Raw genomic sequence first — 24,475 nt, 5'->3', positions numbered from 1 at the left:
CTGACCATGATGGTGATAACGACTATGAAATGCTAAGGGAAATTATTGTATTTTTTATTGTATAGCCTTTTTAATGGGGATTTCAACTAAAAGAGCACCCAAGGACAATAAGATCATTGTGGAGAAACTAAGTGAATTCTTTGCATTGGTTTTCATGGGTGAGGCCATGAGGGAGTTTCTCAAACCTGAGCCCTTCTTTGTAGTTGACAAATCTGAGGAACTGTCCCAGATTGAGGAGCCATTAAAGGTTTAGGCTTATCTAGTAAACTAAATAGTAAGTCACCAGGAAGAGATGGCATTCACCCAAGAGTTCCGAAGACGCTCACATGTGAAATTGTGGAACCACTAACTATAGTACCAAATGACTGGAGGATAGCTAATGTGACACCAATTTTTTAAAAAGGGTTCTAGAGGTGGCAATTACAGGCTGATAAATCTAACTTCAGTACCGGGCAAATTTGTTGAAACTTTAGTAAAGAAAAGAATTGTCAGACACTTGACTTTTCCACAAGTTATGTTTATTTAACATGGTTTCTGTAAAGGGAAATTGTGCTTCACCCATCTACTAGAATTTTGTGAGGGGGGCCATAAGCATTTGGACAAGGGAGGACTCCAGTGGATATAGTGTACCTAGATTTCCAGAGAGTCATTGACAAGGCCCTCACAGAAGACTCTTAAAGTAAGCTTTCATGGGTTAAGAGGGAAGGTCCTTTCATGGATTGATAACTGGTTAAAATATAGGAAACCAAGGGTAGGAATCAATGATCAGATTTCAGAAGAGAGAGGTAAGTAGGGGTGTCCTGCAGGGGTCCATACCGGGACCTTATCAACATAATGATCTGAGAGAGGTAAGCAGTGAGATGGCGACATTTGCAGATGATAGCAAACGGCTCAAGAGAATTCAGTCCAAAGCAGACCGTGAAGAGCTTCAGAAGGATCTTACAAAACTCGGTGACTAGGCACAAAACTGCAGATGAATGTTAATGTTACTAAATGCAAAGTAACACCCATTGGAAAACATAATCCCAACTATGAATGTTAAATTTCAATTAATCAGCTAATTGAGTAGTCGATAGAATTTCCATCGACTTCTTGATTAGTCAATAAGAGGGGAGGTGCAGCGGGGACTGCTTCAGTCCCTACTGGTGCTGGGTTCTCACTGCTCTCCCTCTGCCTTTGAAATGTAATAAGGGCCGGGCGGTGCAGGAGAGAGAAGGCAGAGGCACAGCAGGGAACCCAGCATGAGCATAGACTGAAGCAGGTAGTAAAAGCAGCTTGGCTCTTGCTACATTTAAAAAGGCAGAGGCGCAGCAGTTGGTACCCAGTGCAAGTGGGGACTGAAGTAGTGCTGGGTTCCCCATTGCTTCTCTAGCTCCCCTGCCCCGCATCTCAGAGATGGTGCTGGGAGGAACTGGCTTTTAAGCCAGCTCCCTCCAGTACCGGCTCCTGCTCCCCTTCCATCCATGCTGCCTCTGACATAGAGGAGGTGGGGGGGGAGGGGTCGGGAATGTGAGTAGCCGACTCAATAACTCTTCTACATCCCTAATCACAACGATACGTATAAAATGATGGGGGACTAAATTAGCTGTTGCCACTTGAGAGAGATCTTGGAATCGTTGTGCCTGAAAACATCCACTCAATGTGCAGCAGCAGTCAAAGCAAACAATGTTAGGAATCATTAAAAAAGGGACTGAAAATAAGACTGAGAATATCTTCTTACCTTTGTACAAATCCATGGTATAGGCACATCTTGAATACTGCGTGCATATGTGGATACCTTATCTCAGAAAATACCTTGGCATTGCAAAAGGTTCAGAAAAGAGCAATAAAAATGGTTAGGGGTATGGAATGGCTGCCAAACGAGGAGACTTTTCAGCTCTGACAAGAGATGACTAAGGGGGGAGATATGATAGAGGTCTATAACGTTGTGACTGCTGTAGAGAAAGTAAATAAGAAAGTTATTTACTTATTCCCATAACACAAGAACTAGGGGTCACCAAATGAAATTAATAGGTAGCAGGTTCAAAACAAACAAAAGGAAGTATTTCTTCACGCAACACACAACCTGTGGAACTCCTTGCCAGAGGGTGAAAACAGGACTTTTACAGGTTTCAAAAAATGGAGGTTATCTAGCTCTAACTTATGTCCATTAATGGCTACTAGCCAGGATGGGTAGGAATGGTGTCCCTGGCCTCTGTTTGTCAGAAGCTGGGAATGGGCAACAGGGGAGGGATCACCTGATGATTGCCTGCTCTGTTCGTTGCCTCTGGATCACCTGGCATTGGCCACTGTCGCAAGACAGGATACTGGGCTAGATGGACCTTTGGTCTAACCCAGTATGGCTGTTCTTATGTTCTTAGCTGACCATGGCCTTGTGTGACTATGGACCATGGCATTGCACCTGCCTCCCCCCCACCCATAGCTTCAAATAGCACAAACCAAAGGCTGCGGAGATGATGTTATGAAAGGGACCTGTTTTCCCATAAGAGATGGCAAGTGGTTGTAATATGTTTGACACACACAAGAGTGTGCTGGGTCAGGTAATTGCATGAGTCAGCCTGGGAGCTGTCTGGGAAATATCTGCAAGTCTAGACTAAGTAGTTGAATAAATATCATTTTCCTGCGTGGGTCAAGAAAATCCATTTGGGCAGGTTTGGCTACAGGGGAGACTGTATCCAGGAGGGATGCTCTCTGGACTCCCTTGCTGTGTGTCTGCTGATAGTAATTGTTCAAGAACAGCTGTGCATCCCCTGGGCGAGGCATTTGTCTGTCTGCAGATCTCAATGCTGTCATGTAAGTGTCTGCTCTTACTGCCCTCTTCCCTGTGCTTGAGTGTCTCCTTCGTCTTTTGGAGCTGGGTCTCTTCCCTGGAGCCACCCTAAGTGTCAGATCTTGGGAGCGGAACAGGCTTAGCACTAGATGGGAGACAGCAGGGATCAAAGCAGGAGAGGGTGTTGATCGGAGTCGCTTCTTCTGAGCCCTGCTGGTACCCGTGCTTAGCATCCTATGCTTCTGCAGGGAGCTGTGATGCAAGGCAAAGAGTGTTTCTTACTCCTTGCTAGTAAAGATGACACAAGTCTCTTTCTGCAAGAGACCAATATGCTGACCCCAGTCTCTTGAAAAAGCACAGACTGGCTAATTAAATTCCCCCTCTGGGCTGTGGTAGTGGTCAGTTCCTGTCCCATAGCATTGCTACAGGTTGCATCGCAAGAATGAGTGAAGTGGGTTGTGATAAATCTCTTGACTACCCAGGGCTCAACTAATCTCTGAAACCCTTTGAGCTCCTTTGCATGGCGTCCTAGAAATGCATTGCTGTCACAGCTGCCTCCTCTGCCTCAGAAGGCACAAATGCAGCCACTGGACAGCCTCCAGAAAATCCTTTCCATTAGCAATAGTTGCATCCGGATGACTGTGGGTTTTATTTTTATTGGCTGGCATACTTGGCTTTGCTAGAAATAAAGTGGGCCCACCATTTATGCCCAGCCTTGCCTGTTTAAATCCTGCCCTGTCAGCAGGCTGTCCTTCCTGTATTTCCTGTTGACTCCCTTCCCCATTGGTTGACAAGCTCTGTGTTCAGAGAAACCAAATAAAGCAACAGTATAAAAGAGGCTGCAAGCTGCCCGGATGAGTGGTGCGTGGGTGGAAGGGCTGTGAATGGGATCGGTGCAGCCCAGAGCGGAAGAGCCTCTGCCAGCGTTGTGCTTTATCTCTCTGGCAGCGTTTGGATTTCTTAAAGCTCGAGGCTATGCTGCTATTCTGGCTGCCGATTTCTCCCTGTGTTTTAATTATGTTTTAATTATTCGGGTTTACAGTGCTCCCTTAAGGGAGGTGACCGTTCTCCAGCCTACACAGTCCCTTCCTTAATCCTTTGTTACCTTTTCCTACAGGTTTTGTTGGAATCCAAACGTTATTGGCCTTGGCCCGTTCCCCATTTAGACACCTACCACATTCCTTTGCAGACTGGTTGTCCTTCTACCACCATGCGCTTTGTCACGTGTATCTGACTCCTTTTTTGTGTGCGGAGTCCAAGTTGCCAGGGAAGTTTTGCATGTGGATTTTGGCTTCACACAGAGTTTCTTGTGCAGTAATTGTGGGGTTTCCCACTTGGGATTTTACACATGGCTTCCCCTCATGAGCTCTGCCTGTAACAATTGTATGGAAGAAAGCCAAGGTGTGCCTTTTCACTTTAAAACATGGACTCTGTACATTCCATTCCAGCGCCATCTCTTTACTCCAGTATCACATTCCTCCTTGCAGATCTGCCCCTAATTCTGGGCTTCCTTCATATGGGAAGCATTTTCTTTTTAGCCTCTGCATAGGGCTTCCCAGGTGTTGCAGGCTGCAGCCAAGAAAGCTGTGCTGACTCACAGCCTGCTAGACCTTGACCCAGGATGTGAGCTGACATGTTGGGACTAGTCTGCTTGCCTGGCAGAGGATATTTCCACAGAGCAAAGTGACAGGAACAGCTGTGTAGTTGGGATTTTATACAAAAATACCTGCATAGCTTATTCCTGCTTCACTGTCGAACTCTCTGTGCAATTAAAAGAGGTTGATTTGAGAGACGGAAGCAATATAGGTGCAGGAAATTGACTCTGGCACGGTGAACTGCATTGCTCGCTATCCTCTTCCCTTAGCTAGCATGACCTGGTTCTGCAGACCCTGATTCACCCAGGACGTGACGCACGTGACCACTTGCAAGCCTGTGAGCAGTGCTCGATGTTGATGGGATTGTTGCTACTGTCCTTAAAGTCAAACACATGTCTAAGTACCTTGCTGACTTGAGGTCTTGTTCTCTTGATTCAGGGGTGGTGAACCTTTTTGGCAACGGGGGCTGCTGAGCCACAGAAAAATCAGTCGGGGGCTGCACACAAGTAAAAAAGCAAAAAACCAAACCCCCCCACTGATGTGGCCCCGGACTGAGAAGGAGACAGACACTCCCCACGTTCTTCTTGCAACCAGAGCCTAGGGGGCCCAGGATAGCAGGAGAAGAATGGGGGGCTGGAGCAGCAGTTCAGGGTTCCCGATTCTGGGGAGGAGCCCTGAGCCTTAGGGGCCAGATCCAGGCAAGTTGGGGGCTGCATACAGTCCCTAGGCCTTAGGTTCCCCACCCCATCTTAATTTTTGTTGCCTCATGGCCGATAAGGCACATGCACTGAGCTGGTCACCTACCTCTTTTATTGAGACCTGGTAACATTTTCAGAGGTTAGAATTAACGCCAACAACCTGGCAACAATTGAAGCAGGGCTTAGTATGTGGGAATGGAAATGCTGATGTCGTAAGTCAGTGAGGAGCAACCTGGGCTAGTGAGTGGTGCGTATCAGTGGCCTCCTCCATCTCCGTGGACTGCAAAATTGTTGTACTGCCTCCCAAGATACGGGAGTTTTGCAAACAGTGCTCTGTGAGTGCACCAAGCATTTGCAGTGTGCACTAATTGAACTGTAGCAGCACTTTGACTGGTGTCAGGGGGAGCCCACAGCTCTCATAATGTCATGTGCAATCAGCGCACCGCTCACTTCATATGCCTTTGCTTTAAGTGTGTGTCATTTTGCTATACCAGTAGGAAAAAAACGATATGGAACAAAACCAGCAGAATCTGGCAACACTGTGCATGGGCAACAGTAAACAAAATATCTTGCAGGCCACACGTTTAACCCTACGGGGAAGGCCAATGGCTGTTTACAGAGAACATTCTGTCCCAAATCCTCACTATCTCCTAAATGAGTCAGGGTTCCTCCAACCTCTGGCTGCACCCAGCTGATGGGGGATATAGAGAACCCTCATGAAAGCTTTGTGGCGAATTAGGGACTAAATGGGAATTAATTCTTTTTTCCCCTCCATTGTGCATAGATCCAAGTAGAACTTAGTGGATGAGGCTTGACGGAGCCTACGAAAGTAATTGTGCAGAAAAGCCAATTAGAATGTAGTGGAGACAGGAAACTAAGTCGCAGCTAGTTTGATACGGGAAAAGAGGAAGTGTAGTAGCGCTCGGGTGTAAATGTGGTGGGAGTTGTACAAGATATTGTCAGTTATAAATTAGAGACATTTCATGTGGCATTGGTCTGTTGTGCTCAACGAACTGAGTTGTGCATCCCACTTTGAATCCTTTCCCTCTGTCATATATAGTTAAAGCCACCTTCTGCCTCCACTAGAGAGAAATGTTGCAGCAAGGTGAAAATGAATATAGTTTGTCCTCAGAAGATGTGAAGTGAAGTTCTTGGAGTTATGTCTAAATAAAAGTAGTACTGATGCGTTGGGTAGATTATCACTGGAAACAAGGAAAAAAAATCCTTTGTAGTAAAACAATTAACCAATGTTCCTTCTCCATGCGCAGAATAAATTTTATGTGCACTGAGGCATGTGTGGATGTGCACTACCAGTAGATACACGTTACTGCTTCTGGGTGCTCTGTTAATCAGCTGGGCAGCATTTGCATCTCTCCTGGGTGACCTCCCGAGCTCACAGCTTAGAGGGAACACGGCTGTTAACGAAAAGACTTTCACTTGTGGTGAGCTCTGTTTGGTTTGTAAGTCTCCGTCTCGAGTTTTATGCACGAATGTACTAGTTGCTTCTTCCAGCCTTTCTTTTGCGGCAGGACCCATCTGCCTGTGAGTGAGCTAAACCCTGCACTAGCTTGCGCATTGCTGGAGGTGGTGTGCTGGCCCGGTGAAGTCATGAAGTTTACAGTACCAGCAGTTAGAGACCAGACTAAAATGTGTCTAAATTGCATGTTGGAGCGAGAGTGCTAAGAAGCAACAACCACAGAGCCCAGTGACGTCCGTTTCCCAGAGGCGGAAACTTCCCTAAAAGCGTCACGCAGCTGCCTGCCTTGTTCTTAGACTGGAAATTGCTTTTTCTGAGGAAGAGCCAGACTCTGATCTCGGGCCCAGACAGAACACCTGTGTTTGTTTTTACTATGCCTCTGACCCACTTTCAGGGAACACAGCTGCAGATGGGAAAAGCTTTCTTATTTTTCACTCGGCTTCATTTGCTACTGCAGATGTCCGGTCCGCTTCAAACTTGTAGCAAAAATGAGAATCCCTCTCTGCCTGCCCTTTTGGAAGGAGTCGAGATATAAACGAGCTTCTTGCTTTTCATACCACACGTTTCTAGTCTGCAAGAGTGTGCACCCTTAGTCTACCTTGTCTTTGTGTAATAGTTAAGGTCCATTTGGGCTGGGATTGCTTTCTAGATTGTTGTCTTGCCCCATTCCTGACTAGGCCTTGCTCTGGGGACCTTGAGAGGTTGGGTTCTGGAGTCAGCCTCTTCGGGTTGCCGACTTCCATGCCATAAGCAAGCCACCTGACTTCACAATAAGCCCAACTCCAACCTCATCCCGTTTCAAAATAAGGCCAAAAAAAGCCACTCCCTAAATCGGGGGTAGGCAAACTTTTTGGCCTCCATTATGCATAGATCCAAGTAGAACTTAGTGGATGAGGCTTGACGGAGCCTAGGAAAGTAATTGTGCAGAAAAGCCAATTAAACTGTGGTGGAGACAGGAAATTAAGTCGCAGCTAGTTTGATATGGGAAAAGAGGAAGTGTAGTAGCGCTCGGGTGTAAATGTGGTGGGAGTTGTACAGGATATTGTCAGTTAAAGGGCTACCTTGGGGGTTCAGAAATAGTAGGGTGGGCTGGGTAAGGAAGGCTAGAGGAGGCTGTGCCTCCCCTAACAGCCAGGTGTGGCCTAGCCCAGCTGCCTGCCCCCTGACCGCCCCGTCTGCTCTCCACCGGGACATCTGTGGGGCTAGCCTAGCTAGCCAGGTGCTTGAGGACCAGACAGAAGGGCCTGGGGGACCAGATGTGGCCTGCAGTTTGCCCCCCTCTGTTCTAAAAACCTCAGCACTCGGTGTGGGTAGACACCCCACTCTTTCCCTCTCCCCCCTCCCGGCATGCAGTCTGGGACTGTGCACCCCGGAATGCTCTCTCCTTGCCTGTGAAAAAGTAGCTACAAGTGCAGACCTAGCCAACGTGCATTCCCAAGCCCCAAACCAGCTCACTTGCCACGGTTTTGACGTGGATTTGGCAACTTGAAGATGCTGAACTAGGTCTCTCTGCGAGCTTCAAGGAGGGGGCGGGGCATGCCCAGCTGGTTTGGGAGTGGAATGAGTAGAAGTGAGCTGGGGTTTTAAAGCTCTAGTGCTGTGCTGCTGGTGTAGAATGGTCATTGAGGTCACCTAGATAAGAGTTGAGTCAGAGTCCTGCTCTTTTGGGGAAAGGGATCTCCTGCGAGTGCCTTCCTCTCGGGGACCGAGCACTCGCTTGAAAATCCAGCCGCGGAAATGGGCGTTGATGTCAGGAGGCATTGAAAGAACGCAGGATGCAGATGTGGGGCTGTCCTGTGTGCTGCAGGGCAGGTTGAGCTGTGGTTGGCTCTCTGCCTTGGTACACCCTAGATGATATCTGCCGTAGCTATTTATCTGGTCATCTTACTGAGGTTTTGTATAACCCCTTGTTTATAAAGCTGTTTAATTCTGAGCATGTGTAGAGCAATATGGCAAATATAAGCTACTGTAGAAATGCCAGCTAGTGATTCCTCACTTCATCTCCTCCCAGAAGGGTGACCAGTTTCCACTACAAGTCAGAAGCTTCCTCACTGCTCTTCTCATCCCAGTAGTATAATCGCAGACCTATACATGCCATAGTCCTACAGCTGCAGAACCACCTCTGTGCTTGAGAATCCCAGCTTGCCTTCAAAAAACCAAACCAACAACATCTTTTCCTAGCGCTCATGATTAGGCAGGTTGTGATACTGTGCCAGTGTATTTTTCATGGAAATGTGTTTTGAGTATGCTTTCTGCCAAATGAGCTAGTGAGCCCCTGAGTGTGTATAGTCTATTTGCATGCATATATCACTCTTGAATATGAAGTTAGAAATATAATTGTAAGCCTGTTTATTAATTTAGGTTTTCTAGTGAAAGCCATTAGTTATAATTAAGGAACTTAAGAGCTTGGTGTTCAAGGCAAGGATCTGTGAATAGTCTTGTTTAGGCTTACAGGAAAAACTGTGGTTGGTCCTCCAAAGATATGTGACCATGCTACCTGGTGCTGGAATCCGTCTTAAGTTTGGTCTTTTTCTACAGGGGCATGTGGTGGGAATGGGACAAAGACTTCCTGCTATGGGGAAATTCTATATAAGGGATGATAAGACCTGAAAAATAGAAGAACTCTAATGAGGGGAGAAGCTATTAGACCCAGGTCAGGAAAAAGATTAGCTCCAGCCTGAAGACCTTCACTTGCAATAAGGTCTAGGGTGACAAATTATGACTTGTAGTAATTTCTCTTAGTGTATTCAGCTTAGCTGGAATGTTTTGTTTATTTTAGCTTAGTAACTTACTTTGATCTGTCTGTTTTCATGTGCAGCCACTTAAATCCTTCATTTTATACTTACTACCATCACTTTTGTTATTAAACACAGTGTAAATAATTGTTACTGAGGAGGAGGGAGCACAACAGCTGTGCATATCTCTCATTCATTGATTGGGGGGGGACTTTATAAGCTTACCATGTATAAAAGTTTTATACAGAATAAGATGGATTTGTTTGAGGTTTTGGTCCCATTGGGGCTGTGCTTCTGGGTGCTGTCAAGTCCCTGTAACAGGACTTCTTGTTGTTGCAGCTGCCTTGTAGTCTGTATGCAGCGTTAAGTACCTATTAGATTGTTAGAAGCCCAGTGCAGCAGTACATTTTGTAACACTGGGGATTGTCTGGAGCTGAGAATCCCCTCTCTGACTGCTATTTGGGAGGCACTGTATTTTTATTGGAGGGTAGAAAGATGGTGAGAGGTTCTTTTAAACACAGGCCCCCTTTCCATAAGTGGAACAGGTTTTTTATGTGCTGGATTATGGTCCTTTTTATTACCCATTTCTGTGTAGTTATGGGTTCTGAGTGCAGCCAACTCTGAGTAGGTATAGACATGGAAACTGAATTTTCAGCTATGCAGTCTCTAAAAGTGACCATGCAATTTCCTGAGTGGAACTTTGATAGACTTTTAATTTCAAGGTCTTTATCCCATCTGGAGTTTGGGTCTGTGTTGTGGCTTATTCTCTTGCTCAACCCTGCTTGATGGTTTAATCCTTCCCCATATAATCAACTCCTCCGTGTATGGTGATAGCAACCAGCACCTCCAGGCTTAGACACCGTTGTGCTAGGCCCTATACAAACCTAGGATGAAAAGATGGCCCCTGTCAAGTTAGTCTAAAAAATTCCTGTGTTTGGATATAGAACTGGATGAAATTTTGGTCAAAAATGCAGATCTGGGTCAACCAAAAATTTCATCAATCTGTCAGATTTGACCAGTTGAAAACAGGATTGGGGAAAGGGAGGAGAAATCAATTTTGACTTTTTTTTTAAACAAAACCTTTTGATTTGTTAGTTTTAAACAGTTTATTTGTTTTGAAGAATAATTGTTTTATTTAAAAAAGTAAAGAAAAAACAGCCCCTCCCTCTTCCCGTTAGTCAAATGTTTTGGATTGAAATAATTGTTTAGTTAGTTATTTTTAACGTTTTGGTTAGTGAACTGAAATATTGGCTACCTGCACCACTGGTGCTGGTAGATCTGTTTAGCATTACTTGATGTTTCTTCTTTTAAGGGACTCTTAATCAGTGTTCCCTCTAACCTTGTCCATCCATGGGCAGAATATTTTTTTTTAATCTGTGCTGAGGCTCGTGCCTATGTGCATCACCAGTAGAAACAAAACCTAGCAGTGGGTGCTCTGCCAATCAGCTGTGTGGCTTTTGAGTGGCAACACAAGCGCTCCGCTTACAGGGAACACTGCTCTTAATTAAAGGATGTCAGTATGTCATTGATTATTTGATTAACTGAGAAGCCTAGGCTTATCAGTTAATTAATCTTGTTGACTACATGCATTCACCCTCCCCCCCTTGCTGCCTCTGTATCAGAGGCAGCAAGGTGGGGAGCCAGTGCTAGGGGGGAGCCAGCTTAAAAGCTGGTTCCTCCCCAGTTCTGCATTGCTGCCTGCCCCCACCCCGTGCACTACCACTTCTGTCAGAGGCAGCAAGGGGAAGGGCAGGGGAGGTTGCCGCGAAGCAGCCTCTGTCCATGGTGGGCCGAAGTCCACATCCCACGGAGCAGCCTCTGTCCGCAGCAAGCCTGGGTCTGCCATGGGTAGGGGCTGCCGCCACAAAGCAGCCTCTGTCCATGGTGGCCCCAAGCACCCTGCAGTCAGGCTGCTCTGCATCCCATGAAGCAGCCTCTGTCTGCAGTGAGCCTGGGCCCGCTGTGGGCAGAGGCTGCTTTGTGGTAGCAGTTCCTGTCCGCACAGGGGCCAACCTAAGACCCCTCCCCCTCCACGGACCGGTGCTGTTGCCATTCCTTGCTGCTGCCTCTCTATTAAGAGCGCGGTGCAGCAGGCAGCCGGTCTGCATGGGGAGCTGGCTTTTAAACTGGCTCCCCTCGGAGACTAGCTCCCTCTGCCACCCTGTGCTGCTGCCTCTGATACGGACAGCAGTGCAGGGCCGCAGGGGGCTCCCTGGGAGTGGGTCTGGGAGCACACTGGCTGCCGGCCCTGCCACTGAGGACTATTGAATAATTGTGGAACTGCTAAGATTTCATGTGATTACACGATTGATTATTCAGTTATCTGCTATCTAGGATCCCTGCTCTTAATCTGTTTCCCTCCCAAACATTTAAGGGGTGGAAAAGGGACCCTTCTTACCATGCTAAAGTTGTTGGTGTTAAAGGGCTAACCATTACTACTCTTTCTGAGTCTTTCCAAAGCCTCTGCATCGTCCACATGTGTCTTCAATTATCCTTGATTAGGTATGAACCCTGTCTCAGTATTTCCAGAGGCATATTTGCTTGCAGTTATTTAGAAGGGATTGGTGGTGGAACAGGCCTTTGTTGGGGGAGAAAGCTCTGTTTTAGATCACTACTGTGTTTAGAGTGTGCTCTTCCACTTATTGAGCGTTGACAATGTACACGAGGTAGCGTGGACTTTGACAGCCAAGAAGGCTGCAGTGTTGTCTACTGGTTGGAGCAGACTGGCAGGATGGCAACACCTTTTAACCCACCCGTGCCACAGTTTACCCATCTGAGAAATGTTGGATGCCTTACTCGCTCATGTGTTGGACATCACATGGCTTAAGTAACATTAAAAAACTTTAAAATACCTTTTGTTCCAGGGCCTAACTGCAGAGCAGTAAATGTTGGATGATGCATGTCAAGTTACTTTGCATCCTTTGTAGTGTAGGAGTCTGCAGAGCATTCAATCCTTTAGACTGGTAGTTTGTGACAATAGTATCCGTCTCACTAACTAAAGCATTGACTGAGACTCTTCTCAAGTTCTTCTCATTCACTAAGGTTGAAATTTTCTCAGCTTCATCTGGGCATTAGAAAGTAGATCCGGAGCATCTGCCCAGCTCTGTGGGGGGGCAGGAAGGGGGTTGGAGTGGCAGCACAGGTTCCCCAATGCAGGGGGGAGGCGCTGAGCCTCAGGGGTCGGATCTGGGCAAGCCGGGGGCCACATGCGGCCCTCAGGCCTGAGGTTGCCCACTCCTGCTATAAATGCTGCTTAAAATTAGAGCAATCTTGTTAAGCATGTAGAGTTGTCTCCATCTCTGACCTTTCTTCCTTTTGGTGCACATGGTCCAGCATTGTCCGCACAACTAGCGAACATTTCATGAGTGACTGAGGCACATCTTTCTATTCCTAGTGTAAGGTAAAGAAGGAACTTAGTGCACTCTCTTTCCCAGGCTGACTCATGGTGGAAACCAATAAAAGCACGTGCCTCTCAAAGTTTGAATCAGGTGCGTAAGAACGGGAACCGGAGTTGGCTTTGGTCAGTCTGGTTTGAGGGACAGGAGAGAATAAACATGTTTCGGCACCTGTTGTTTTACATACACGGGTGTAAAAATACTGCAGCTCCTGCTACCTCCGCCCCTTCCTTTATAGGCACCGTGATTTTTTTTTTTTTTCTTTCTGCGATGCCACCCCCGAGGTCCTCCTTGTCGTCCTGGTATTGTAATGGAACAACGTTTCCACTATTTGTTGTGGTAATAGTTGCCAGAAGCACAGTAATTTGACTGTCACCTGCTCTATAAATAAATGCAAGCATCTTTCTCTCAGCGGACATGTACCCTGACCATAATCAGTGGTGTTGAAGTTGGCTTCCTTCAATGTAACTACTGCAGGACTTGGTGCACCTTCCTCTTATTAATTTTAAACAAATCTTTGAGTCTTCTTCCCGCCCCCTCCACTGCATTGTTATTCATGGCAATCATTTGCTGTTCTTCGCTGCAGAAGCTGGCACTTGCCTGCTCCAAAAAGATTTAGTTTTATTGCTGACACAGTGTGGGCCAGACTGCAAGCTCTGGTAGGTAGGGTTGCCAGATGGTTGAAACAAAAATACCGAACTCTTCCCCCCCCCCCCCCCCCCCCCCCAAAAAAAAACCCACTGAGAATAAATTATGTTTGGGGGGGGGGACCAAAGTTGTTGAGCAAAAAAAAAAAAAAAAAGATTCCAAGACCATTTTGTGCCTTGCAGAACCAGATAAGCATGGGGGCTGGGGGTGTTTGGAACCGGGGAAGAGGGGGGGGAAAGCAAGTTGCTCCTCAGTTTAAATCTCTGTGGTAGTCAGATAGGATCACTGCTGGGGTTACCAGGTAGTCATTTTTAAAAAAAAAACCCCAAAAAACCAGACACACTTCATGGGGGGAGGAGCAGGAAGGGGGGGCAGTGGGACTGGCTGAGGGAGATGCGGGAGCTGACAGGAAGCAGGGCTGGTTGGTGGTGGTGGGGGGGTCGGGCAGAATGGGGCTGGCCGCAGGATATTGGGGGGGGGGGGCAGTGGGGCAGAGCTGGCTGGGGGAGTTGAGGGGAGAACTGGCTGGCGGGGGGTGCAGCGGTGCTGGCCGGGGAAGAGAGCAGGAACTGCCAGCAGAGCTGGCGGGGGCTGGGGTGTGGGGAGGGGAGAGAGGGACTGGCCAGCGGGATGCAGAGCTGGCGGAGGGGGCAGGACAGTGAATCAGCTGGCGGGGAGCAGGACTGGCCCGGGCTGTGCAAATCTCCGGGTGCTCCCGTCCCGCACAAGTCAGTCCGGCTGTGGCTCCACCACGCACTGGGCTTGTCTTCCTCCTCCTCCTCACCCGCAACCAGGGCTCCCAGCGCCGATCACGCCCCATCTCTGTCACTCCTCCTGCCCCTGCCAAGCTTCCATCCGGCTCCCAGCTTGAAAACCAGGAAATACCGGACATTGCACTTGTCCAGAAAAAAATTCAGAAAATACCAGACAGAGGGCCCAAAAATCTGACTGTCCGGTAGAAAACCGGACACCTGGCAACCCTACGAGTGGATTGCTAGGAGGGCAAGGCATTTTCTGTGAACAGGAACGTTGTCGTTGCACAGCTGTGTGGATTTTAAAACAGCCTCCCGAGAGCTACGTTTTTGGTTTGCAAGATAAGATTTTCATTCAGCGAAGGCCCTTTGAGAAGTGGAAATGTATGTGCGCATACAGCTTTATGTTGATCAGCCTGGTCTTGCATTTTCTTTCTCCTTTTGACAAGTTCTCACTGTGTGTAGCTTGTTTCAGTTGGAATGCAAGCTGCCAGGGACTGCTTGGTCTTTCAAATGAAGCACACGCCATTCCAGTAATGGTCTGTGCTGTGTGGTGTAGGATCCCTGCTGCTTGGTGGGAACCAGGATAGAACTTTAATCCGCTGTTCTCGCATTGTGCCCCATGGCCATGCATGGTGACCTAAAAAACTAACAGGGAGACCTGATACTACCCTGTCTCCACAGCTGTCAGGTTTCACTGTGTAACATTGCCCTTGTTCTAAAACTACCTTTAGTTTTGAAGGGGTGCATCTGTAAGAGCTGCCTTTTAAAATCCAGCTTGGATTTAACAACCTACTTTGTCCAGAAATGTGCCCTGATTTGGGGGGGGAGATGCATTTTAAAATTCCTGCACTTCTATGGCCTCCGTAACTGGCTCCCGTCCAGTTTCCTGTTTGACATCATGTGCTATTTCACGGCTGCAGCTTTTACAACTGCTCTCAAGTGTAATCTGAGCTGAAACGGGCCAACTTCAGCAGCTGCCTGTGGAGGAACTCTGTATGCTGCCATGTCTCTCTTTTCCTCTCGCGCACTCTTTTGCTACAAAATTTAGAATGATCTAATTGCATCTAGTCCGTGCATGGGGTGTGGAGGGCAGGAAAGAGAGATCGGTGGAAAGGGCTGTTGAATACTTTGTACCATGCGTGCTTTTTTAAAATAAGCGGTACTCTTTGCAGCAAACGCTGTGGATCTTGCAGACATCCCCCCCCCCCCCCACCCGCTCCCTTCCACCAACTGCTTCAAGGCGTGCCGTTTCTGTTCTTCATTTCTGGGAATTGGAAACCATGGACAAGAAACAAGGTATATGTTGCAATTTCCAAAACACGTATCGGGGAGATCTAAAGAGCCATTCAAATGGCAAAAGGGGTTGTGGAACTTTTGTTATGTCATTCCGTGTGGTTTTGCTTTGTGTCCTTGCTCGGAGGGGCTCTCTATTTGTGGCCAGGTAGCTATTTTGAAAGCTAATGGAAACTTGCATGCATTGGGTTGCAATACCAGCTGTAGGTGCACAGGCCGGCATGAGGACAGAAAAATCTGCAGCTAAGCTTGTCTTTTTTCCCTCTTTTAAGCATTTGCCAAACACAACTCTGTGTGTGTTTTTGCACAAGTCCTGTTGCACTACAGTTGAGTGCCCAACTTGGAGCCTGCTGCTGTTCAGAGCTGAGATTCAGCATAGGTTAACAGGTGACTTTTTTTTTTTGGTCTGCAGTCGGCTCTGACTGGAAGGGGCTTTTTATGAACTGCTTTTTTCCTCCTCCTGGTTCACTGCTTGTGCCTTGTTTTCAACTTCTGCAAAAATGCAACAAAGCCAGCTTCTCATAGGAAACGCCTCGGGGGGGGGGGGGGGGGTTACCGACTCCACTCAGTGTTCTTTTTCCACTGCTTGGATTGCTCTTTTCAGGCTGCAGCATGGTGCAAATATTGCCCTGGCTTCTCTGCAGGGAGGCAACTCTTGTGTCTTTGCTTCACCTGGGCTTGAACAAAGACATTAACTGGATATCCCATGATAATGCCAGACTTCCACACATTTAACGCCTCATTTACATCCAAAGTAAGTATGGAACACTCCCCGCCCACTCAGCCTCATTAGCACCGGCACTACAATTGACTGGTACCCCTCCCCCTTTCTTCTATTATAAATGCTGAGTTCCTGTCCCCCTCCCCACTCCGGCTCATCTGATGAAGTGGGTTTTGCCCATGAAAGCTCATGATACAATCTACGTATTTTGTTAGGTGCTGCTAGACGATTCATTGGTTTTTTTAAAGTTTTTACTATCTACTTTGTTAGTCTCTAAGGTGCTACTCGTCTTTATGTGAGGAGATTGTCACCTGATCTGTTATCTTGCCTTTAAAGCAGACTGTTATCTTACTGTTCCTTCGTGGCTTGGATGGAACAGCGGGTTTCCCATCTAGCCACCTCCTTCTTTTGTGTGTGTTTTTTTTTTTTTCATGCCCAAATCAGCAATCTGACTGAACAGAACGTGTTGGATGCAAAACCAAACCCTCTCGAGGTATCACTAACTTCCTTTCCCCCACCCTCAAGCCACCAGTCTTGTTAATGCTTCAGTTCTCTTCCCGGTTCCCCGTGTATGGTAGGGTTCTGTAGTGCTGCTGTCTTTCCTCTGCGCCGTGTCTTGGGCTGGCACATGGGAGTACAGAGGCTGTGAGGCAGCAAAGGTAGCATTTCAAAGGTCAGCTCAGTCAAATAGCTTTATTTACAGTTCTTAAGATTTTCCCTGCTCGGTTCCACCCACGTCAGCCCGTTGGGAGAGGTACCACACATACACGGAGGTCAAATTAAACCGCTCCAGGAAACACAGTTGTGGGCAGGGAGGATGTTAACTTTATCAAGGTTATGACAGGAGAAATTCAGTCGGTGACTTTTTCTAGGAAGGGAAATAATTCCCCTCTCAGCATAAAGGGTGCAGAGATGCCACTTTGGTGACGTACTGGGGACTGGAATTCTTTTTTACACAAGGAATTTGTGACCACTTTTCTCCTATACTGTTGCGACTAGTGGTAGGTCTACTCAGAGCAGCGTTCAAGGACATGGTCATCAGCATGCCCGTTCCTTATTTGCAATGATGGTTTCCTGTCGGTAGCATCGCATCAAGAGAGTTGCAACTGTTCAAGAACACTTTACTGGTGGTCCCTAAGGCAGCAGGTAATGAGGGCCTGGCTGCTGGACAGTTTCTCTGGAGCTGGCAGAATTAGATGAGGCTCACGAACCTTTTGAGCTCTGCTTCCCTGAAATCACATCACTCTCAGTATGTCTAAACTACATCCCTCTGTCGAAAGAGGGATGTAAATTGGGCAAATCAAAAGTGCAAATGAAGCAGAGATTTAAATATCCCACACTTCATTTGCATAATTGCATCACAGCGCTTTTTAGAAAAAGGGTATTTCTAAAGTGAAAGTGCCGTTTAGATGTGGGTCTTTTGAAGACCCTTCCCTTTTTCAAAAGATCCCATACTCCTTAAATAATGAAAAGTACAGGATCTTTCGAAAAAGGGCTTTTTTTTTTTTTCGGAAGAACTGCATCTAGCCGGCGCTTTCACTTTTGAAATACCCTTTTTTCGAAAAAGCACTGAGATGCAATTATGCAAATGAAGCGTGGGATATTTAAATCCCTGCTTCATTTGCACTTTCAATTTGCTTAATTTACATCCCTCTTTCGACAGAGGGATGTAGCTTAGACGTACCCTCTGACGACCATCTCTTTGCCTCATTTGAATTCTGGCGTGATCCTTGCGGCACGTGGGCCCAGTTCTTGGCTGGCGTAAATCGATGTGGCTGTGCTGACGACGGTTGGAGCTGCACCGGTTTATTCTGGCTGAGAATCCAGCCCCATGTTTCTCAAGCTTTTAGTGCTAGAAGTCAAGGAGCTGGGATGAATGCAGGGTTCTCAGGCAACAGGAAGCATTTGTTTCTAGTTCTAGTGGAAACCTGGTTGGAATTGAAGCATGTGGGAGAGATAGGTAATCAAGATGACACAAGGTTCAGAGCTGGTATGTAGCCACTTGCTGGGGCTGGAAATGGATGCATTGCCGGGAGCTGGTCAGGATGGAAGGTCTTGAGTTGCAGAGTTTTGTAATTCTCATCCCACTGTCTTTAAAAAGTTCTTCCCCCTCCCACCCCTTCCTTTGGCCTGAAATGGGGTGTCCATAGGCTCATTGAGGGGCATTCACAGTGCAGCTACGCTACCTAGAGCAGTGCCTGGCACTCAGCTGTCCAAGTCTTGTGCTTACAGAGAATACCCCAGCTCTGCTACGGCAGTGCCCTGGGGGTCCTTCCAGCCAGTTGGAGCGGGTCTCTGCTTTGAGGTCTGCTTTTGGCCTAGCATTGGGCTTATGAAGAGTGCTTTATGCCTCTGGAAGAAAAGACTGCAGCCAATGCACAGAGAGCCCTTGCACCAGAGGGTTACGGTTTCTCCTGTGTTACCTGCACACATTTCTCTCTCCCTTCCACGCTGTAGGGACACACACGTTTACCCAGTTCCTAGGGCTCAAGGTGCAACCCTATTAATTTATACACCCACCCTTACCCGATTCCTAGGGCTCAGGGCACATTTTCCTGCAGGTTTTGCAGGATCTTTAGCCACTGAAAGAGCCTCACACAGTAATATGCTTATCCTCTATTGATTGACAATTCCTAAACAAGCAGAATGCACGTGCTAAGCACACAGTGTCATGCTCACAAATCCTGATAAAGGCAGGCAGACTTCCTCTGTTGGCCAGGCAATACCAGTCTCTCTCTGGGCTTAGGCTGTGTCTCGGAAGTGAGTTCTTTTCCAGGTCTTCCCCCTCCCCCCCCCCCCCGGGCCTCTTCCAGCCTTTTCTTCCTTCTGTTACTTCTGATGATCTTCTTCTTAAACCCCAGTTTATATAATGAAACCTGAGTCTTGCTTAGCTATACCGTAACCAGTTTGCTTAACCAATCGTAACAAAATTACCTAACCAATCATACCCCACCTTAATTGATTTACACCTAGCAAAATTAATTATACAGCAGACAGAACGTTACAAATCAGAGATCACACAGTCAAACAATAGGAAAGTGTAGTGACTGATCATAGGATGATGGTAGAAGGGTAGTTGTGTTAGAGGATTCCACAACAGTCTCTATTGATAAGCAGTTTCTTGCCAGACAGAATGGTGTGACTTAAGTTTTCTTTACCCATCTTGAGATCTGTTTCTTTATCTGGTGACAGTGGGGGAGCTATCAGGGCAAAGTCCCCTCCTCACAGCCTGGTGTGACACTTTTCAATACAATTTAGATCAGGGGTGTCCAAACTTTTTTCAAAGAGGGCCAGATTTGATGAAGTGAACATGCGTGAGGGCCGACCATTTTGCCTGACATTCTTTGAACCATTAAAATTAAATGCAAATTAACTATTTTATGCAAAGTTTATTGCAAACGGCATACTTTTCATTTCGTCACATGGATGACAAATCTAAACAGGTGTTAAATCACTCTGCCTTTCATATCTGAAGGCCAGATGAAAAAAAAATCCAGGAAGCTGAAATATATGTCAGGAACATTGTAAAGTACATTACATATTATTGGTAATAAAGGTTGTCAGTCAACTTTTAAGTTCAAAAAATATGAACAGGAACATAACACCAAGTATACATGTTGTGTACAAATATATTTAACTGATTTAGACCAACTGACATTAACTGAGATTTTACAATGTATTCATCTCAACACATATGGATTTGTTGGGGGCCATTAAAGATAGATATTGCCAAATTACCTGGGGGGCCATATTAAACCGGAACACGGGCCGCAATTGGCCCGCGGGCCGGACTTTGGACATGCCTGATTTAGATGGAACTGTGAGTGTGTGCCTCCAGGCCTTACAGTAATGGCTGCTACTCTTCAGTCTGGCTACAGAAGGCGGCTTTGGTTCAGGCCTAGCACAGGCCTTCCAACATGGCTACAGTAAAGCCATATTGTTAGACCTGGCCTGGAGAGAGCACTAAGGATCAAGCTAGAATGGGGGGAACCAGCTACAGATCGCCAGCCCCCATGTGAGCGGTGTGTGTTGTAGCAGCTGTGCACATGGTAATTAGTGTGACTGGCGGTGAGCGCTGAGGGTGTGTTTGTATTAGGGATGTGATAGTGTAAATGGTTAACCATCGGTTAACCTTCAGGGTTACACACAGCTGCTCCACCCCACACTACAGCCTCTGTATCAGAGGCAGCAGCGTTAGGGCAGGCAGGAGCCAGGTACACATGGGGCTTTTAAACCAGCCTGCATGTGCTGCCTTATGTGGAGCTGCATTCTCCTCCCCCTCCCCCTCCGCAGGACCTGTTCTTAAAAGCTGGCACCTCATGAGCGCCAGGGGAGAGCTGGCTTAAAATTTCAGCTGTTATACGTTTACCAAAACAAATGCATTTTAACGTCCCTAGTTTGTATCGGTGTTAACGTCACCACTGGAGCAAGGGAGTTGGGTGCAGAGCCTGCTAGTTTCTTCTCGATACTTTGGTTCAGTCATGATTTTCAGATCTGAGCCAGGAAGTCTCTTTGGGGCGTGCCTAGACAAGGGGAACAGTCACACCAGTGTAGGGATATTTTGCAGCATTCGCTTACGGGAGTAGGTCATTCCTGCACATGCCCATTCAGCACAGAGGTATCGTGTTGCTGAGCTGCACCAAATAGCTACATTTAGGGGAAGGGGCGGGAAAGGGTTACAGAAACAACAAAGCCCCCAGGTTCACCAGTTCAGAGGGGTCCCGTGCTTGTCCTCTAGAAGAGTGAGGGGCAGGGATGTTTACATGTGGGATTTTCACCATTTGCACTGAAAACATTTCTGAGAGCTACCTCTTTCAGTCTGTTTTTAACACCCTCCCCCTGCCCACCCCTGGACTGAGTAGCAGGTGCATCAGTCTTAAGTGAGTTTGTCTGTGCAAAAACATTGTGCTATAGTTTCCACATTACTGATGGGAAACTGAGGCACAGAGTATGACTACACTGCAGTTAGACACCCGGAACTGGCCAGTGCCAGCTGACTGGGGTGTATGGGGCTGTTGAATATCAGTGCAGATGCTCGGGCTAGGACCCTCCCATGTCACAGGGTTCCTGTGCCTACCGCCTGTGCCTGAATCTCTGTTCTACAATTAAAAAAAAAAACTCCTTCGCTTGAGCAGCTGCAAGCCTGGCATGGGCTGTTTGTGTGTGTGTGTGTCGGTCGAGCCTGGCACGGGCCTACTGTGTGTGTGTGTTTGTGTGAGACTGCAGTGTGGACATACTCAGAGAGCAGTGTTCCCTGTAAGTTGTGCGTTTGTGTGGCCACTCAGGAGAGATTCCAGTGCCGCCCAGCACATTCGCACATGCCTCAGTGCACATAACAAAATTAATTCTGCGCCTGGATGGAAAAAATCTACACATGGATGGTAAAGATAAAAGGGAATATTGCCAGCGTGACTAAGTGACTTACCTAAGGTCACACGGGAAGGCTGTGGCAGAGTAGGGTATTGATCTCAGGTCTTGGAGTCCAAGAGACTCAGCTGCAAGCCTCAGTGAAGCCTGCAGCATAGAAGCAGCATTGTATATGCTGCTGGTAGTTACTATGGTAACTTCAGAGCAATACGGGGTGAATGGGCAGCAGAAGGATTAAGCAAAGTAGTTGCTTTTAAACCAGATCTGGCTCATTTCAGTTTCCAGTGGAGACAGACTTTTTAGCAGCCGCCTTCAGCTCTGACTCCCAATGGGCCTTACACCAGCCTCCCTTTTTGTGCCCACGGATCAGAGCAATGCACCTGCTAATAATAGTTATAAAGGCATGTGGGTATCTCCTGGGGGCGTGCAGCAGATGTTGCCTTGCTCTTATTTGCAGGCACAAGACAATGGAGGCTGGTGTTTTGTATAGCCTGGGGCTCCCTGCTGGATCACAAAGGTGCTGGGTCCCCTGTGCAGCTGCGACAGCATCTTCTTCGAAGGTCCCGTCCTCCCTCGCAGAACGGCATCGCTGAGCGGCAGCTTGGTCGCTGGAGCTGGAGTTTGTCCTGTGCATGGCAGGCTGAGACCTGGAACTTCACTCCATCTAAATTAGCTCTGGGAGGCTTGCCCGGCCTTTATCGGTGAACTGGAATGGGTGAAGACACACAGCAGGAAGTGTGGAGCAAAGGGGGCTCCTTTTGGACAAAGATGCAGTTTCATTTTCGGGGCTGTGGGTAAGGAGGCAGAGTTTTCCTAAAAGGCCTGGACTGAGCAAAGCACTGAAATCCCTTCTTTTTGTTGGAGCTTAAGTATGAACTCAAGGGCGGGATTTTCCAGGCATGCTGACTTTTTTTTAGCTTAATTAACCCTGCTGCTACAATTGACAGGTAACTTCTTTTGCTGTTCTGTATACCCCAGGTTCTATAATTTCCCCTCCAACTCTTCTGATGAAGCAGATTTTATCCACAAAAGCTCACGACCTAATACATTTCTTAGGCGCTAAGGTGCCACAGGACTGCTTGATGTCCCACTCAGAGTGAATTTGCCCTCCGAGAGCGAAGCGGACTTGTGCTCCCATAGCATTTAAGCCCATTTGGAAAAATTCCACTGAAGGGCTAGGTAGTGGTGGATTCAAGCATGCGCTTAACTTGGAGCACGTGCTAAAGTTTCTTGCTGATTTAAGGCCAAAATGAAGTGCTCGGAGAAGCTGTGGATCTTGGTGCGTTCTGTGTGCTGTTGCTGTCGGTGAAATGGGTGTAGCAGAGAGGGGAGCTGAGCTGTCTTTAGTGAGCTCCAGTTTGTGGTTGTGGGGTGAGCTCTCGACACCTGGAATAAGGATGTTAAAATGCAACGATACCGTTTGTATCGACTATATGATGAGTCGAAAAGCACCTCTGCAGTCCGCAGCGGGGGCAGCTCCCCCCGCCAACTCGAGCCGAGACTGAGCAATCCCGGCTCGTGCCGACTCCAGAGCCACCTGAGCTGCGGCTCTGCATTTTAAATGTAAGAGCTGCTGGGCTTTTACTACGTTTAAAATGCAGAGGTGCAGTGATCAGCGCAAGCTGGGACTGCTTGGTCCCGGGTTGTGCTGAGTTCAGCTGCCCCTGTTCATAGTGGCCAGCCCAGCTCCCTGCTGGGACCCCTGCGGACAGGGGCTGCTTCCCAGCAGCATCCCCATCCCCCCTGCTGCCTCTGATAGTGTCAGCAGGGCGTGGGGGGAGGTGGCACCCCAGAGACCGTGCTGGGGGGGAACTGGCTTTTAAACCGGCTCCCCCCAGCACCGGCTCCTGTGCTCCCTCTGAGAGGCAGCAAGCGGGTGCTGCAGAGAGCATTGGGTGAGCTGGGGCTGCGTGAGTCCCTGCTCGCTCTGTGTTCCCTGAAGCACTTCTGCTTTTGCAATATACAAGCGCACCACAGGGCTCTTGTATGTTTCAAAAGCAGAAGCGCTGGTGCCCTTTCCTGCTGCGCCTCTCCCTCCCCACCCCCCCCCGCAGAAATGCGGGGGGGGGGAACCAGCTTTACTAGTTCACCCCAGCACCGGCTCCTGCCCCCCCTTGCTGCTGATAGAGGCAGCAAGGTGGGGGGAGTAACTAGTCGAGTTGACGATCCGATAAGCACTTGCTTATTGGATAGTCGACTAGTCGCTAACATCCCCAGCCTGGGAACATGTGGCTTGGGGCCTTCTCAGAGCTGGTGAATGGATTTGTGCTTTGTTTTGCGTTTGCTCCTATGGTACCCCAGCAAGTATTCAGAGAAGTATCATCAGCGTGTAAATCTCCCAGGGTTATTTATAGCTTCCCTCACGCAGCTGGGTTCCAGCAGGGTGGGTGTGTGTGTGTGTGGGGGGGGGGGGGGGGGGGAAGCTGCACGCTTGCAAACCTGAAGCCGTGTCTGCTGCCGTGCTGATGGCTTGCGAGGCAGAAGGCAGGCTTGCCAGCGGAGCTTCTTGGGCTAGGAGCTGGCTGCTTGCTGTTGAGGTCTGTCAGCGAACTTGCGCGTGCTTGGGTACACAGCCCCCCTCCATCTCCCAGGGCTGCAGGTTTCTGGTGGGGATTTCGCGGTGACACTGGCTGCCATCGTTTCCTTCTCTGGAGTGCTGCAATGGCACGACGGGAATAAAGGTGGGATGAGCGCCGGCCAGCAGGCTGGCTTTGTCGGTGCGTGATGGGGAAGGCGAGGCTTGTAATAAGAGGCTACTGCGTGAGCCCATCTCCCTCAGTGGCACAGGATGGGAATGCTGCCAGCGCAGTGTGCTTTCGTACTGGGTGTGGGAGGGGGAAAGGAGGTGGTTGCCTTGCACAGCTGTGCTCTGGTTAAGTCTAGGAGCAAAACTGACAGGTGGCAGGAAGAGGGTCTCCTCAGGGCTTGGATAGAAGTAGAGAACACACCTGCGGGGGTGGGGGGGAGAGCCTTAACCTTTCCATTGGACTGGGGCAGGTACCCCGCTGAGTGGGATGGATG

At 48.1% G+C, this 24,475-nt stretch overlaps 1 protein-coding gene across 16 annotated transcripts in view; it reads left to right on the top strand.

Moving 5' to 3' along the window:
• MAP2K3 (mitogen-activated protein kinase kinase 3) overlaps positions 1–24,475 on the top strand; it is a 96,906-nt gene that overhangs the window by 45,841 nt on the left and 26,590 nt on the right. For 3 of the 16 annotated variants that reach the window (XM_075899695.1, XM_075899696.1, XM_075899694.1), the window contains exon 3: positions 15,246–15,369. The exons of 6 other annotated variants lie outside the window; for them this stretch is intronic. In XM_075899695.1, the coding sequence (XP_075755810.1) occupies positions 15,246–15,369 (124 nt within the window). 7 more of the 16 variants (XM_075899701.1, XM_075899705.1, XM_075899700.1 and 4 more) reach the window with 7 other exon arrangements.

The sequence above is a fragment of the Pelodiscus sinensis genome, chromosome 16 (assembly GCF_049634645.1).
Source record: "Pelodiscus sinensis isolate JC-2024 chromosome 16, ASM4963464v1, whole genome shotgun sequence".
In the NCBI taxonomy this organism is placed as follows: Eukaryota; Metazoa; Chordata; order Testudines; family Trionychidae; genus Pelodiscus; species Pelodiscus sinensis.
The sequence above is the reverse complement of the archived record's forward strand: the minus strand, read 5'-3'. Positions and strand labels throughout refer to the sequence as shown.